Source organism: Lontra canadensis, unplaced genomic scaffold, assembly GCF_010015895.1.
Source record: "Lontra canadensis isolate GAN:19392208 unplaced genomic scaffold, GSC_riverotter_1.0 scaffold69, whole genome shotgun sequence".
Taxonomy (NCBI): Eukaryota; Metazoa; Chordata; class Mammalia; order Carnivora; family Mustelidae; genus Lontra; species Lontra canadensis.
Window position 1 is genome coordinate 6,419,177 of NW_022631063.1, and position 18,476 is coordinate 6,437,652.

At 37.4% G+C, this 18,476-nt stretch overlaps 1 protein-coding gene across 2 annotated transcripts in view; it reads left to right on the top strand.

Moving 5' to 3' along the window:
- The window catches only part of CERS6 (ceramide synthase 6), a 308,524-nt gene that overhangs the window by 74,394 nt on the left and 215,654 nt on the right, over window positions 1–18,476 (top strand). For both annotated transcript variants that reach the window (XM_032880376.1, XM_032880377.1), the window contains exon 2: window positions 11,998–12,103. In XM_032880376.1, the coding sequence (XP_032736267.1) occupies window positions 11,998–12,103 (106 nt within the window). The remainder of the gene's footprint in view (window positions 1–11,997; window positions 12,104–18,476) is intronic.

The following is an 18,476-nucleotide window of genomic DNA, read 5'->3' on the forward strand; positions in this document are numbered from 1 at the left end:
AGTTCTGACTCTAGGTTTGGGAACGGCACTCTCTGGGTTTCAGTTTTCTCACCTCTACAGTTCTTAGGTAATACTAATTACAAGGTCAAATGGAGTTAAGAGAATTAAGAGTAATTGTTTTTAAAAAAATAGGCCTTGAATTAAACTGCTAGGATGATCCAATACTGTAATGCTGTCACTAGACTCGGTCTTTGGATGAAGGAGTTTGCTGAGACTGTAGGAGTCTGTAAGTGACAATGGGCAGGGCCTCTGGGAGGTGTTGGAGACCAGTCACTGAGTACCTATTCTGTCCTGCACTGTGCTCAGTGTGTTACACATGTGGCCATTCAGCTTTTGCTATTTTATAGTAGATTGATTTTGCTGAGGTCAGGAGTCATCCATCTTTCTTTCTTTCCCTCCTGCCTTCGTTCCCTCCCTCCCCCCCTTCCTTCTTCCATCCCTCCTTTCCTCCCTCCCTCCCTTTCTTCCACCCTTCCTCCTTCCCTCCCTTCCACAATTTCTTTATTTGGGAGAGTGAGAGAAAGAGTGCACACACACACAGGAGAAGGGGCAGAGGGTCAGAGTCTCAAGCAGACTCTGTGCTGAACTTGGAACCTGGTACACAGATTGATCTCACAAGGATGAGATCACAACCCGAGCCAAAACCAAGAGTTGGACACTTAACCTGACATAGCCACCCAGGTACCCCAAAAGTCCGTTTTCTTAATCATTCTTTATTACTGTCAGTATGTGAATGTTGCTACCCTTCATTCTGTCTCATTCTGTCTGTTCTTCACAGTGAAATAGACACATGGTATGTAAGTGGTGTTAAAATTTGTGTTAGGCTTCAAATTCTCCTGGTGGAAGTTTAGCATGGTGGTTGATCACAAGCTTAAATGAAACCTTTATGAAACTCTCCATTGTGAATTGCTGGCTCTGTTTTCAAATTCTGTAAAGCCATCGTGCTATTAGCGATCCACCATCAAACTAAAGGATGCTATCCTGGTTTACCTTCACACGTTCCCAGAAATCTTCAGTGGTAGATCAGAAGTAAAACCAGGCATCATCTGTTGGTGATCAATGACCAGATTTGTGGGTTTGAGGCACCAGTGGCCAATCCTGCGGCATTGATATCTAGGCCAAAAGACCCATGAAGTGTGTGTAACCAGCTGCAACCAGTCAGAGATGTTGGGTGAGAAGAAGAGAGGTGTGTGCTGGCCTGCACCTCTAACCCCTTAGTGTACGATTCAAGTTATGGAAACAATGAAGTCTTCTTCTGTAAAACAGTGGCAGAAGCAGTTTGCTTCTCCCTTAAAGACATTTGGGATGGTGACTGAGATGAAGGGTGAAAGCCCATGGTGCACTGTAAGGCACCTGGCAGATGAAGTAGAATGAAAGGATTAATGCGTAGAGGAAGGCTTGGAACTCTTCAGAATCTCCCATTTGGCTTAGAGCCAGTCTTGAGATAGATCTACCAGTGACAAGGTCCCGTAAGACCTTGAAGGCTGGCTGCTTGCAGTTCTATTTGCTCAACAAGTCATCTAAGGAAGATGAGTGATCAGGGGTACTTAGACCCCCATCACAGAGAGGACAGTGACAAGGAAGGTATCCGTTAGAGTGCTGGGGGGTATAGTTGCAGGGAATTACGAGGCTCTCTGGCCGAGCTCTTGATTGGTGAGATGTGTCAAAAGCTGACAGCCTGTGCTGGAAGCAGCAGTTAGAGATGGAATTGCTGAAATTGCAGTCAATGAGGTAAAGAGACAGAGCGGATGGAGTGACAGATTCTGTGAGGGGGCAGTTGTATCCCTCCATGGGAGGTCCACAGAGTATCATTTTTAATGTAGGAAGAAGTGTAGGTGAAAAATAACACCTTACTCATATGTGGGCAATATTCCCAAAAGAGGGATTGACAGTTACGGTAATTTTATCAGTATCGGAATGAAAATATCAGCTTAGTGGTACCATATTAAGGACTTTCTTGACTACAAGGGTATTTTCCTATATAAATACACACTATACAGTTTTCCTTACAGATATCTCTAATGCCTTTTATTATTTTATACAAAATACAGGATACAGGGGCATATTTTTAATTAAGGCAGGACTTTTTACGAACTTTATCTTTAAAGGCTTGATACTGTGTTTCTTGAATAGTTGCAGTGAGCTCATGATGAAATAAATGTCTGACGTCCAGAGTTTTTGTTTTCAGAATTCTGGAAATACATACCAAGGAGAGGCAGTTTTGACATTTCTCAGGTCAGCTTGGGCTTTCCAAGGATCTCAGTTCGCAGCCGATGGCACCTGCTGGCCTTCCAGTTTCTGATCTGCACCTCTGCCGAGGTTGGTGTGGACTAGATGGGCAGGTCCCTTTACCACAGCTATTTATGATTTAGCTGTAACTTTTAGAATGATTCTTGTGATTTTTTTTTAATACCAACGAAGTCTCTGCCAATGATTATTTATGAATAAAAGCAGCTATTGCCTGAGAGTCTCTTTATTTCCTTAAAGAATAGGATAAATTAGATTCAGAAAAGAATCCTTAAAGGTCTAGAAAAATGAAAATTCAAAGTTAGAAAAAGATGGATAAGGAAAGATTTATGGGATCCAGCCTGTTTATTCTTGAAGAGAGAAGAATGCAGAATGGCTTAATCAGTGTTTTCGGGGATTTGAGGAGGTTTTGACCCATCTCTCCAGAGGGCTGAGAAAAGAGGAAATGGGTTTACATTTCAGCAAGAAAAAATTACGCAGGAAGAATATTCTGAGTCAAACATGATGAAGAACTAAAATAGGATAGCAAAGGAAGATTTTTCTTTTTTTTCTCCCTTTTTATTTTGAAATAATTATAGAGTCACAGGAAATTGCGAAGAAATGTACAAGAGGGTTTCATACCCGAAGGAAGTTTCTGAATGATGTCTTTAGAGAAGAAATTTGGCTTGGAGAAAGAAAGCTAAACCAAGGGACACAAGAAGTTCTTTAGTTTTCCGGCTCTTTTATGAATTTTTGCCATTTCCCATTGCAGGTTACCAGTCAGCACTGACTAGAGATCCTCCTAATATGTAAAACGTATGCTCCTTATAATGAAAATTTCAGACTAGCCAGTTGAACCCTGTGATATGAGGTTTATAATCATTCTTTCAATGTTCACACAAAATTTGCAAAGTCGATTTTACTGTCTCCGTTTTATAAATGCGGTTACCAAGGTTCAGAAATACTAAGCAGCTTTCCAAGATTTCATGCTTAGAGCAAATTCACTAGAGATATGGGTTGGATATTGGTTTGTTCTAAAGGAATTTTCCTTTCTACTGTGTGATGTTAGAAAATTGTCTTCTGCACACATACCCTGTGTGCCATCTTCTATCTCTGTTCCTTTCTAGTTGGTCTCAAGATGTCAATGACTTAGATATACTTTCCAGCATGAGAAGGAGTCTAATTATGGCTTTCATTATATAGATGAGGAAATACAGAAATTCCGTAGTGTCTGCAGGCATGGGCAGAAGCAACTTTCTTCCTGTGGCATCTCGGAATTCTCAGTATACTTAGTCAGTATTGGTAACATTTTTCTTGAAGTAATTTCAAGCAGTTACATAGTTTTGTATCTTTTGGTGCCCCCATTGACTTGAGTTTCATCCTTTGTCTACTTGACAAGGTACTGAAATGGCATTTTTTATTCCACCTACTGTTCTCTTCCTTGTCTTAGTCACAATGGAGCCCTTTGCTTGAAGAACTCTATGGAATTAGCTGGTATGCAGCTGCCTCAGGGCTTTCCATATTCAGTTTTTGTGTCATTAAGGTTTTGAGTCTTTCCTGGCATAGAAACCATTCTGTTCGTCTCTATTTTTAAAGAATTTTATTTTTTACTTTTGGTATTTGAAATCTCATTTTAAGATGTAGAAAAATATACAAAAGCATAAAAAAGAGGGTTGAAGTAAGCCACAGTCTTTTTACCTGGCAGTAGGCATGATTAACCTTTTAGTATATTTTCAATTTCTTTTGTATGTCAGAAATTTATATGTATCAATAAATAGTCATCAGATAAACATTGCTATACCTTCTGCCTCTGAGCATTTTTTATGTTATTAAATATTGATTGAAGGCATTTAAATGTTATTTACCCTTAAAGTAAATATAAAGCAAACATACATACAAATTTAAACAATACAGAGAAGTATAAAATGCAAACCAACCTTATTAACCCCAAAAAGATTATCACCATTAATAACTTTTCACTGTTCTCCCTAATAAAAGTGTTTTTTAAGTAAACAAATATGGTAATGCTTGTTCTGTATCTTGCATTTTACATTTAACTATTATGTCTTGAAGCTCCACAAATCTACCTCATTTTAACCACCTTATAGAATTCCGTTGTATGGATGTGCTATATTTCATGTATATCCTTTGGGTAAATATTTGTTTCCTGCCTTTCTTGTTATTTCAAGCAATACTTCAATAAACTTTATTTTTAAAAATGCCAGTATATCTGTAGGGTAAATTTCTAGCAGGATGTGTAACTAGTAATGCCCACAAGGGCTTAGGCATTTTAATAATTTGTTAAGTACTGGTAAATTGCATTTCTAAGATAGTACCAGTTTGGATACCTGTCAGCAGTTTATGAGAGTACCTGTTTTTCTTTACTCTTACTAGCTTTGAAATTTAATTGAATTTTAAAAATTTGCAGATATTATAGGTGAAAATGACATGGAGTCTTGATATCAGTTTCTGAAACTGAGTGTGGAGGATCATCTTTTTGTGTTTATTGGTCATTGTTACAAATTTCTTTACTTAATCACCATGAGCAGTTTATTGGCATTCTTGCTTCTCCAGTCCTCAGTGATATTTTACATTATCAGACCCAGCCTGAAAGTTGTAAAATGGTATTGTTGCAGTTTCCTGGTGGTGTTGAATATCTCTTTATATGTTTATTGATATTTCTGTTTTCTGTGATTGCCTATTTTGCATCTTTTGCCCATTTTTTTCTACTGACCATCAAAAATCTTAAAAAATACAAAAATTCAGGATATAGAAGAGTCTAGAGATTTTCCTATTCAAAACTTTATGACTGATTTATTTGAAGCTTTGGAAATATTACCAAGGGTGGTCCACAATTCAAGTGGTAAAGATCAAGAACATGGAACAATGGATAATTATCCCATGATGACATGAAGAATTTAATCATTCAGATTCATCTTTGCTTGAATCTGTATTGTGGTAATTGGACTTTGACCAGAGTTTTGTACTGTCAGAAAGGGTCTAATGGCTATTTCCTGAGAGAGTCTTCACAACAGCAAAAAGTAAGAACACTTAGATCTCTGTTACCACTGAAAACCATGTTATACAAGGATATGTAATTTCTTGGGAGACATTCAGAAAAGGAAAATAAAGAAGATTACTAAATATATACAGTGTGATCTAATTTTTCATAAAAATACAGTAAAGAAGGTATAAAAAAATACATTAAGTGTATGGGGGAGAGGTAGCAAAAGAGCGCTCAAATACCAATAAATATTCATTTTGGGGTGATAGCATTTCTGGTGATTTTTAATATTATTAGGTGTTTTTTGTTACTTTTATACTTTCTGTATCGTACACTACTTTTAAGTCCACAAAAATTACAGAAATGAAGGCTCAGTAGAAGTGTGGTGCTTAATAAGCATTTCTTGAGCTCTAGGAGAGCATGACTTTTATACAATTGGTAATTGTCTTGGCCTTGCCCATAATTCTCTTTTACCCCTAAGTTCATTGTATTTTTATGAACTACACCACCTTTGTCCACCTGAGTTTTGTTGCCCAACAAAGGAAACAACAAAAGAAGTATGGTGCTAAATTCTTCTGCTAAAACATAGTGATTTTTTATTTTTCAGATTTTATTCCATTATGTGTTTTATTTTATAGTTGTCATTCCAGTGTATATATAGCTTGAATTGTTTCCTGTATATAATGTGCCATTTTTGTCTGGCGACTTTCAGTGTTTTCTCTTTATATTTGGTTTTCATCAGATTGGCTATGATTTGTCTAGGTTTTCTTTGTTTCAAACTTACTCTTTTGGGGTTCTTGAGCTTCTTGAATCTGTATATCTTTTATCACATTTGGGAAGTTGCAAACTATTTTTTTTTCCTAATATTTTCTTTTTCTTACCCACTCTGTCTCGCTTTTTCCCTAAAACTCAAATTAACCATATATTAGCCTTTCAAAATTTTTTGAAAGGTCCTCAAAGTCTGTTTGTTTTTCCACTGTTTTTTTCCCCCTCTTTTCAGATTGCATGGTTTCTATTGACCTACTTTCAAGTTCACTGAATATCTTTCTATGTGTTTTCCTCAAAGTGTGATCATATTTACTTTGCTTTTCATCAACATATTAGATGGTATCCTGGAGTTTGAAGGTTAAATTGTGGAGATTCTAGATTTTTTTTTTATATTGCCCTGAAAAGTGTTGATGTTTTTTGTTTACAGGTGATTTACAATTCAAATTGTAGTCTGTCATGCCTTCAGTGGACAGTGGCTTTGGCCTCAGTTCAATTCTTTAAATCTTTGCTCCTGACTGCTTTCAGTTTACCTGTATGTACATAGTTCAGAGGTCAGCCAGAATCATGCTTGGTTATACGCAGAATCAGGGATTGGCTTCTCTGGCTTTTCCCCTTTCATGGTTCCCTCATCAGTCTTTGATTTTCCCAGGCTCCTCCCTCTGGTTCTTACAGCTAGAAAGAGAGTGAGGTTTGCTATCAGTGTCTCATCTGGTACTATGACTGTGTCTGTTCTCAGGGGAGAGCTGCAAAATAAACATAAATAAATAGACAGGGAACATACTCTCTGCTGGTTGCTTGCTCCTACCTTGGCTCATTTTCAAAGTCTACTTGCTCTTATTCATTCCAAGTCCCTAGGTAGTTTAGTTAAGGGGGGGGGGTGATTTGTATGTTGTACAGAGTTTTTAAAGATGAAAAATCAGTGTATTAGAACCTCATTCTGTCACATCAAAATCAATTTCTTTTAGTCTTAATTGTGGATTTATTATAGCAAGTCAAAGATACATAAAGGTATGGACAAATCCCACAGTGAGGCACTAAAGCTAAAGAAAGAAATTCTGCTCTGGGTGCCTGGGCGGTTAAGCAACTGCCTTTGGCTCAGGTCATGATCCCAGAGCCCTTGGATTGAGTTGCACATTAGATTCCGTGCTGATGTCTGCTTCTCCTTCTCCCTCTACCTGTCCCTCCTGCTCATGTTCTCTCTCTCTCTCTCTTTCTCAAATAAATAAATAAAATATTAAAAAAAATAAATTCTGCTTATCACCTTTTAATTTTATTTATTTATTTTTTAAAAGATTTTATTTTTTTATTTATTTGACAGAGAGAGGGAGATCACAAGTAGGCAGAGAGGCAGGCAGAGAGAGAGGGGGAAGCAGGCTCCCTGCTGAGCAGAGAGCCTGATGCGGGGCTCGATCCCAGGACCCTGAGATCATGACTTGAGCTGAAGGCAGAGGATTAACCCACTTAGCCACTCAGGTGCCCCACTTATCACCTTTCTAAAGTTGTCTTTTCAGTCCTACGCTATTGGTGGGAATGCAAGCTAGTACAGCCACTCTGGAAAACAGTATGGAGGTTCCTTAAAAAGTTGAAAGTAGAGCTACCCTATGACCCAGCAATTGTACTACTGGGTATTTACCCCAAAGATACAAATGTAGTGATCCGAAGGGGCATCTGCACTCCAATGTTTCTAGCAGCAATGTCCACAATAGCCAAACTATGGAAAGAGCCAAGATGTCCATCAGCAGATGAATGGATAAAGAAGATGTGTGTACACACACACACAGACACACAGACACACACAGACACACACGCAGACAGACAGATACACACACACACACACACACAGGAATATTACACAGCCATTAAAAATGAAATCTTGCCATTTGCAATGACATGAATGGAACTAGAGGGTATTATGCTAAGTGAGATAAGTGAGTCAGAGAAAAAAAATTATCATGTGATCTCACTGATATGTGGAATTTAAGAAACAAAACAGGGAATCATACAGGAAGAGAGGAAAAAAATAAAACAAGACAAAACCAGAGATGGAGACAAACCATACCTTCAAGCATAGAAAACAAACAGGGCTGCTGGGGTGGGGTAGAGTAACTGGGTGATGGACATTAAGGAGGGCATGTGATATAATATATAATGAGCCCTGGATATTATATAAGACTGATGAATCACTGACCTCTACCTTTGAAACCAATAATACATTACATGTTAATTAATTGAGTTTAAACTAAAAAATTAGGAAAAAACCACTGCTATAGGAAAAAAAATTGTCTTTTCAGCAGTAGAGATAATTAATCTACAGTTTCACATTTTTTTCTATCCCCATCCCTTTTTTCTTTTCTTTTTTTTTTTTTGAAGTTTTTATTTAAATTCCAGTTAGTTAATCTACAGTGTTATATTAGTTTCAGGTGTACAGTATAGTGATACAGTACTTCTATACATCACAGGTGCTCATCACAGCAAATGAATGCCTTAATCCCCAGGACCTGTTAGACCTATCCTCCCCACCCACCTCACCTCTGGCAACCATCAGTTCTCTATAGTTAAGAGTCTGTTTTCTTGGTTTGCCTCTCTTTTTCCTTTGCTCATTTATTTTGTTTCTTGAATTCCACATATGAGTGAAATCATATGGTATTGTTTTCTCTGATTGAGTTATTTCAGTTAGAATTATGCTATCTCTAGCTCCATCCATGTTGCTGCAAATGGCGAGATTTCAATCCTCTTTATGGCTGGTTATACTTCATTGTGTAAATATACATCTTCTTTACCCATTCATCAGTTGTCTTGGGCTGTTTCCATAATTTGGCTATTGTAGATAATGCTCCTAAAAACATTGGGGTGCATGTATCCCTTTGAATTACTATTTTTGTATTCTTTGGGTAAATACCTCGTAGAGTAATTACTGGGTTGTAGAATAGTTCTGTTTTTAACTTTTTGAAGAACTCCATACTGTAAAAAGAGAATTTTTCTAATTATTTTTTAACTGAAATCTTTATTGAGATAGTTATAAATTTACATGCAGTTTTAAGAAGTAATATACTGGGAGGTCATGCACTCTTAATCCAGTTTCCCCCAATGGTAACATTTTACAAAACTATAGTATAATGTCACAACCAGAATAATGATAATGATATTTATAAAATCTGTTGCACTTGTTCTCCGGGTGTACTTATACTCATTTGTGCATGTGTGCGTATGTGTGTGTGTGATTTAATTCTATACATTTACACCATACTTAGGTTTACGTATCCTCCATTGCAGCCTTACAGCTGTTTTGGAAAGTGCAGGAAATGCTAGAGTCAGAAAGGACTGAAAAGTCTCTGGCTATGTTCCGCACTGAAGGTTACATGGTTAGAACTGATATTTGCCCTCTACACATTCATTTATTTTTTTTAAATTAATTTCCTTTAACATACTGTAAACATTTTGAGTGCAATAATCACTTTGTGTTTTGTTGTACCTTTAGCCATACCATAGCCCAGAACTTACTTTGGTGCTCTGTGCAGAGATGTTCAATTCCTGTTTAAAATACAAATACGTGTGGTTAAATAGAATTAAAAAGTAGAAATGTCTTAGGTATTTTCTCTGCTTTTAAACCAAGACCGTTTTTTTTTTTTTAAAGCTCCTACCCTATTATGTTCCCTTGCACGTATGTTCTACTACATGAAAGTACTTTATAGATGTTTGATCTTGAGAAGGCAGTGTTGCTACCTTTGATAAAGTAATTAGGTGAGCATTTCCTTATAAAGGTAATCATCAAAGTTTGAAAGAACATATTTCCTTTTAACTATTGTATTTGTAGGTATGCCTCCTACCCCCACTTCCATCTATCTCTCTGTCTCTACAAACCTGTGAAAGACTGCTCTTGTGAATTTATTTCTGTTAGAGGCAGCATTGGGGGAAAAAACCCCCAAAAAACAACAACAAAAAAAGCTTTTCTCTAATAAACCATGATGCTAGGTAACAAAATTATGGTAGTTGTGTCATGGGTTTTATTTGATATCTCGTACTCTCTCTGAAGAAACAAAATGCCCAGCAGTGATTCACAAAGTCTTCGGGGAACAAACGCAAAATAAAATGTCTATATTTTCTTATACTTAGGGATACTCTTAGGAAAATAAGCATTGCCATGGTATATTCAGAAGTGAAACAATCATCCTCTGCATTTCAACTCTAACTCTTTAGAAGATGGAAAAAAGACCATGAACTGGGACAGAAGGTTGTTAAAAGGATGATGGCATATTCAGAAAGGAAATTTGAACAATATTTTAAAAGTTGTGGGGATAGAGAAGATGAGGGAAGGCAGGGGAGAAATCTGACGGGGAAGAGTAGAAAGCAACCAATGACAAGTTGATGTTGGCCCTTACACCAAATTAATCTTGCCATTTTATCTTTTTCCCCCACTCTTGCTGGACCTTGTATCTTTTCACACTCCAATCATAAGGAGGAGGCAGAAAACCACAAAGCAGGAAACTTTGTCAAGAAAGCAAGTTCTGGACTCTCCTCTGTGGGCATTACCTATCAATCCTCATTTTTTTCCATAAGCTATAGCCATAGTTCCATGATTATTGTTCATAGTGAAGACCCAGAGTGAAAAAGATTACATGTTTCTTTAAGAACGTAGGGGCAAGGGTAATAAGTCTTAGAACATATTTAGAACTTAGAACTTAGAACAAAAAGAATTGAGGATGCACGTTTGGGGGGAAACTCCAGATTCTAGAACACTTACATACTAAGAAAGGATATTCTTTCTAACTTTGTCCCAGAGAGCCCTGCAAAGCAGGTATTATATCACATTTTCTGTGTATATCTTTCCTGGGTTAGGTTTGCATGTACAGTCTTCCATTTTTCTGTTTGAATAAATGTCTTCTCTTTAACTTCAAATAGGACCCAGTGGGATATCAAGTGGTGTATGTATGTAAACTTCATTGGTCCCACCTAAAAAAAATTCCTTTGTCTACTGTTCTTTAATCTTGTCAACTAATATTAAAGAAGCTTCATGATCTGTTTTGTACACTCATTAGTTATTGGATTTGGCCAACATTAAATTAATATGGGTAATACTTTTCATCTGGTATTATATTATTTTGTATTAGTAGAAAACGTTAAATGTCACTACTGAAAAGAACATTCACAAAACCTTATTTCTGGAACATTTAGGCTAAAACAACTCTTAAAGTTGTAAATGTGTAAAAAAAAAAAAAAAAGCCTTAGAGATGTCACCCTACCTTTGGGGGCCCATGCCCTTTCCTACTCATTCGCATATCAGACACAACCAGAAATGAAGCTCTGTCTTTCCATTCTTCTTAACATAGTCTTTCACTTCGGATAAAAACAGTGCAGCAGATGCTCGTAATCATTTCAGACTTTTCGACTTGTCTGGGACATCATGCTGTCTGACATTGTTCATTACTCCATATGAGAGAGACAGAAATAACCACAAAGCAGGAATTTTAAGAAGCCATAAGGAATTGGTGCTGAATTTAGTGTGCTTTGATTATAAAAGCAAAATAGCCAATTTTATGATGTAGGGGTGATCAAAGGTACCATTGCCCATGTGTCATCAGATGGGTAGTAAATACTTTCTCACAGCAAAAATGTATGAACAATGACAATTGCTAGCCAGATGTTAGTAAGAAAAACATAAATTATGTCATTTAAAAATGATGGTTTGTTTTGCTTCTCTATTTTACTTATGTACTTGTCTTTGTCATTTGATGGTCTTTCTACCTGTTCAGTCTCAGAACTTAAGGATCAGGAGATTTACATGTTTTTTTTACTGTTACTGCTAGAAGACTAAAGGAGAGAAAAAAAGTTAAATTGGTTTTGTAGTGACCGACGTATGTGTGGTGGTAGTGTCCACCCAGCCCTTTATGGGGACAGCTGAGTATTATGTAATGAATTGGTGACGTTAAGAACAGTTATAGAAAAAGTAACTTCTTCTGTTTTTTGTTTGTTTGTTTGTTTGTTTGTTTTTTTTTTTAAAGATTTGTAGCCAAACCATGTGCCATAGCCCTCAACATACAGGCCAATGGACCACAAATTGCCCAGCCAAATGCCATTCTGGAAAAGGTCTTCACTGCAATTACGAAGGTATGATTGTCCTTTTGTACGGTGTGAATTATCGTGACCACCATTCTCACTCTGAAATTATTTAATCCCTTCTCTCCTCCTGGGTTTGAGAACTAATTGCCCAGCCTCATGCTGGAAATTAAGCTGGGAAGAAGCTGAATAAAAGTGGATGTGTTTGAGACCTGTTTGTTTCCTCTCACGTTGATTTTAGAAGCTTGTCTGTGAAGAACAGTCTAGATTGGACAGTGATCAGTCTAATTCTGTGCCTCTTTTAATCTCCCATGACATGAAGCAGGACGTATAACAGTTGGATGGGATTTTGTGGAGCTGGCTGGGCAGAGCTGAGGAATATAATGAATGTAAAGGGATACATACCTTGGAGATATTGTGGGTCTAGTCAGAGGCCCCTGCAATAAAGCAAATACCACAATAAGGCGAGTCAGATGGTTGTTTAGGTTTCCCAGTGCATATAAAAGTCTTTTTCCACTGTATAGCAGTCTGTTAAGTAAGCAGGAGTATCATATCTAAAAAAAAAAAAATGTAGTTACCTAAATTAAGAAATACTTTATAGCTAAAAAAGCCAACCATCATCTGAGCTTTCAGCAAGTTGTGACCTGTTTACTGGGTGGAAGGTCTTGTCTCCATGTTGATGGGTGCTGACTGATCAGGGTGGTGGTTGCTGAAGTTTGGGGTGATTGTGGCAACTTCTTAAAATAAGACAGTAATGAAGTTTGCTGCATTGATTGATTCTTCCTTTCACGAGCAACGTGTCTTTAGCATGGGTGGCTCGTGTAGCGATGCCTTTCAATAGCATTTTACCCGCTGTTGAACTTCTTTCAAATTGGAGTCAGTCCTCTCAGGCTCCACCCACTGCTTTATCAACTCGATTTATGTACTACTCTAAATCTTTTCTTGTCATTTCAACAATCTTCCCAGCATCTTCACCAGGAAGAGATTCCATCTCAAGAAACCACTTTCTTGGTTCATTCATAAGAAGCTACCTCTCATCCATTAAGGATTTGTCAAGAGAGTGCAGCAATTCAAATAAAGTACTAACGAAAAGGTTTGCAATATTGCCAGAATGACCAAACCATGAAACAGAAACACAAAGTGAGCAAATGCTATTTAAAAAAAAAAAAAAAAAAAAGTCCCCGATAGACTTGTTCGATGTAGGGTTCCCACAGACCTTCAATATGTGAAAAATGCAGTGATCTTTGTGTGTGAGAAAAAGAGCCCATCTGCTTCTCGCATTGTCCTCATGTTCCTGCAGTTTCCATACTTAGCAGATGTAAACATGAGGGAGTAAATGGAGGACGGGAAAGTTGCAACATGAAAGAATAAAGGACGGGTCTGGAGAGTTCTAAGCTATAGATTCCCTGTGGAGAAAGTAGGGGAAGAGATCGTCACTGTGGTGAGTTAAAGTCCAAACTAGGGGCAGGAGGAGCAGAGCAAGGCAAGGGGAAAATTGGCGCCTTAAGAACAAAGAAGGGAGGAGAAAGACCAAGCCACAAACCGTCCAAGGCCATGAGGAAAGGAAGCACATCACAGTGCCCAAGTATCTTCTTACTCGTATCTCTCTCTTTATCTTACTCTGGTGGAGATGAGAAAGGGCAGGTGGGGTGTAACATTCTAGGAGAAGTGTTGTGTGTTTGTATAGTAAATGGTTCATTTTCACTTTTTCATTTTTCTGGGAAAATTACTCAGGCTTCTGAAATGTGGTTTGACAGCGTTAAGCAAGTTTTATTCCTATTTTGGTATTTATATCATTAACCATTGGTATTACTTGCCTCTTGTCTGAAAACTATTAATTCAGCTATTCAAACATTTTTGTTTATCTTACGGTCTTCCGCCAAGTTTCACTAGGATTTTCTCCTCTATTCTTTTAAAAATGGTATTTTTCCTGGAGAAGTAGAAGAAAGCACTAGGTGCTTTTCATATCTCTGCTGGGAAGAAGAGAAGAATGTATGAGATTTTTCGAAGAACTCTTTTTCTGGAGTTTTATGGGCTGATTTTAGATTGCCAAGTTCTAACCCTAAGGGGCACATATCTTATGGTACTTAAAGGAAGAAAATACTAAGAAAAAACGTGTGTTTTCATGTAACATATCAACTTACTGCAGGAGACACTTCTTTCCCTGTGAAAAAGCAGAAGTGTAGGAAGTTATCAGGTTTTTTAAAATGAGATTATAATATACTTGTATTCACTTTGTGAACTCCTCTAAGTGCATAATAAAATGAGTTTTCTACCCAAATGTGATGTATCTCTTTAGAAATTCTGCAGTCGACATTTTATTCCCTTGCCTTATGTTTATTATGGTTACTGGAGAAGTTTCCTTTAGAAATTCTGCAGTGGACATTTTATTCCCTTGCCTTATGTTTATTATGGTTACTGGAGAAGTTTCCTCTATAAAGGTAATAAAAGGATTTTGCAGTCAGGTTGAATGCTCTAGAGTATATTTGCTTCTGGCTAATTTTAATCATACTCTCTTACTTTCCAAGGTGATTCTGTTGGGCATTTTTACGTGATTAGAGCAGAAACCTCATGTTTTAAACATAAATGCAGCAAAATTTTGAAGAGTTTTTTCCTGAATTCTTTATAGTTGTCCAGTGTTATTTCTGATATGAGAAAGTAATGGGTCAGGTGACCAGAATAGAAGGAGCAGCACTCAGAGGGTCTCAGCAGTTTTGTGTGTGTTTGAGTGATCATCCCAACAGCCTGGCCTGACCATGATTTCAGGTCACTGTTGGAGAAGGGCATGGTTACCGTCTTTCAAACGTGTAGGGATGCACTCTCAAAACTGTTAAAATAGGGGTGCCTGGGTGGCTCAGTGGGTTAAAAGCCTCTGCCTTCGGCTCAGGTCATGATCCCAGGGTCCTGGGATCGATCCCAGCATCGGGCTCTCTGCTCAGCAGGGAGCCTGCTTCCCCATCTCTCTCTGCCTGCCTCTCTGCCTACTTGTGATCTCTGTCAAATAAATAAAATCCTTAAAAAAAAAAACCCAAAACCGTTATAATATGCTCTGTATAGGACTGACTACATAATTTGTGGGGCCAATGCAGAATGAAGATGCGGGGTAGCCTGCATACCTACCCTTCTCTGGCCAGGGGTGGCAAATTGAGACAGGCTTCTCCCCTTTCCATGAGCCTACTACCCCAATCCACGGTACAGGTAATTCCGAAGTGTATTGCAGTATCTACACCAGGACACACTTGGTACCTGGATTGGGGTGAGGAAGAGACCTGCCCCTATTGATTCACCCACCAAATACACAGGGACGTGCCAGCCTAGGGTGCAGATGGCTGTCTCCATGTCCCACATTGAGATACTGTGCAGTAGGCACACCCACCTCTTGCCCTTTCCATGCTTGCACCAAGGCAGCAGTAATCACTAGGCAGAGTGGGAAGGGAGAGGAAGGTGGGGAGCTTGGGGAGCCAGGGAACAGAGAAGTGAGTTCCCCAGAACTTGTCAAGGGGAAGTGGTAGGACTGTGTATGAGCTAAGACTGAGCTCCTGACACATGTTCCTCTGTCCCACTGGACTTCATATACAAAATACCAGTCCTGTAACAAAATTATTAAGAATTTTGAGATAACAGCCATAGAACTTGAAACCCCAAGTGTAGGTCTTTCTGACTATGCAGAAAGTGCATAGTGGTCACATGATGTGACTGTGTAGTTCTCATCTCTGTAATTATCTGATGAATTTGAACCCCTTTGTTTTCTTTAAGAGTCTTTCCTTTTGAGGTAGCATCTGTTTGTTTCTGTGTATATCTGGTATAAATAAATTAGAGTGTGTGTGTATATTTGTTCATTTATATTTATTTATTACATTTTGGCGATTCTCATGCCATATTATTGGCATATATCTATAATCCTAATAGCTTCACTTTTCTAATCAAATCAATTCTTGAGCCACTGAGGGAAAAAAATATATATGTCAGCTGTGAAGCCAGGTTTTATGATCCAGAGAAATCACATCATCATCCACTTTTGGTATGTTACCTTGTATTTAAAAAATTATAGGCATATGCTTCTCCCTCTCCCTCTGCTGATCCCTCTGCTTGTGCTCTCTTTCTGTCAAATAGATAAATTAAATCTTAAAAAAAAAAAGGAAATTAAATGAAACAAAAAAGAGCTAAAAATAATCAGAAATATAGCTCAAGCAGATCCAGCATCTGCATTATTAGAATACCTCAAGAAAAAGCAAAGAATAAATATTGAAAGATATAATTCAAGAAAAATTTTTAAAAGATTTTATTTATTTATTTGACAGAGAGAGACACAGCGAGAGAAGGAACACAAGCAGAGGGAGTGGGTGAGGGAGAAGCAGGCTCCCCGCCAAGCAGGGAGCCTGATGTGGGGCTCGATCCCAGGACCCTGGAATCATGACCTAACAACTGAGCCACCCAGGCACCCCCCAAAAAATACTTCTAAAATAAATGGAGATTTATTTTAATGTTAATGAATATGTAGTAAAAAATTGAAGTTTTAAAACAAGTTTTAATTACTGGACTTGAAAAATAAAAGAAGGAATTCTTTGAGCAGTTGAGCAAAAAATCAAATCACTTATTTAAGAAAAACTATCAACGTGATTTTGGTCTTCTTTATAGCAACACTTCCAACATTTTCAAGGAAAATGTGAACTAAGAATTTCATGTTTAGGCAAATTGTTTTTATTCTGTAACTGTTAAAGGCAAACAGGTTTTGTTTTTAAAGATTTTATTTGGGAGCACTAGCAGGGGAGTGACAGGCAGAGGGAGAAGCCGGCTGTCCGCTGAGCAAGGAGCCCGATACAGAATTTGATCCCAGGACCCTGGGATCATAAGCTGAGCCAAAGGCAGACACTTAACCGACTGAGCTACCCAGGCTTCCTAGACAAACAGATTAGAACATGCAAAAATTTGGGGGAATTGTTCTCATGAGTCCTTTTGAAGAAACTATTATAATCATTTATTTTAGCCAATGAAGCGGTTACTAGAGTGTTGTTAAGGTTTGAAAATATCTAAACTGTTAAATGTGAGGGTTAGGATGACAGGACAGCATGTAAACATTATATGCTCTCACAGTGTAGGAGTGATACAACTAACAGTATTTGAGATGAGGAGGGGAAAAAGGCGGGGAAAAAGGCGGGAGGTAGAATAAATTCACTAATTGTGTAGTCTCTAATAGCTGGGAGTCAAAGCAAATCAGTTTAAGCAGCCAAATCAAGTAATAGAAGCATAAGCATATTTAATAATACAAGAGTAAACTGTGAAAGAGATAAAAATTATTGTCTAATGTTGGGTGGGAGGGGAGAGGAAATTTGCTAATTTTAAATACTGCTCATATGGAATTATTGATTGAAAACATACAGAAGAAGAATATTACAATTATGGGTAACATCTAGAACAAAAATTACCCACAAAATGGAAGTAAAATAAAACCATATTTGGTTTGCCAAGATTAAAAGTTTTTTTTTTATCAAAACAACCTAACAATTAATTTGACAGAACTATAAATGAACTTATCAGTTATATCAATATATGTAAATGGGTCCAGCTCATCTAATAAAAACTAATTTAGGTTTGGGTCATGTAGCTGATAAGAGACACCTGCAGAAAAAGTAATTACAAATACTGAAAATAAAAGTATGAGTAACAGTATACAGACAAATACAAATAATAAAGTAGGATTTTTATTTTTACATGAAGTGGAATTCAGGCTAGAAAGGATGAAGTGAAAAGAAGAATTGGCTTTTTCTTGCCAAAGGATACAATTCATAATAAAGATAAAGTGGTTATGACTAATATGCATTGTCAATGTATCCATATACTCAAAAAAAGAATGAAAGAAGAAATAATTTAATAGCAAGACATTTTAATTTACCTCTGGGTCATGACAGATTAAGTGAACAAAATGTAAAACAGAAGATAGAAATTCTAAGAGGCATAATTAATGAGGAAGATTTAAGTGGTACATATAGAACCCTATATTCTGAATGTAAAGACCATGCTTTCTTTTGGAATATCTGTTAAATACTTACAAAAATAACCTTTATTTTATATATACAACTGTAATAGATTTTAACAATAAGTACAACTTGGGACGCCTCCGTGTCTGGGATTGAGTCCTGCATCAGGCTCCTTGCTCTGTGGGGAGACTGCTTCTCGCTCTGCCTGCGGCTCCCCCTGCTTGTGCTTGCATGCTCTCTCTGACAAATAAATAAATAAATAAATAATCTTTAAAAAAATAAAAATAGGCATAACTTAGTAATACTAGAAGTCAGAAAACAGAAAATTCCTTGCTTTCTTAATCAACTGTTGGATAAAAATAGAAATTCAGAATATTTGGTAACAGAGGGGATGAAGACATCACTCATTTGTACTGTGCCAAAGCAGTACTCAGATGAAAACTCAA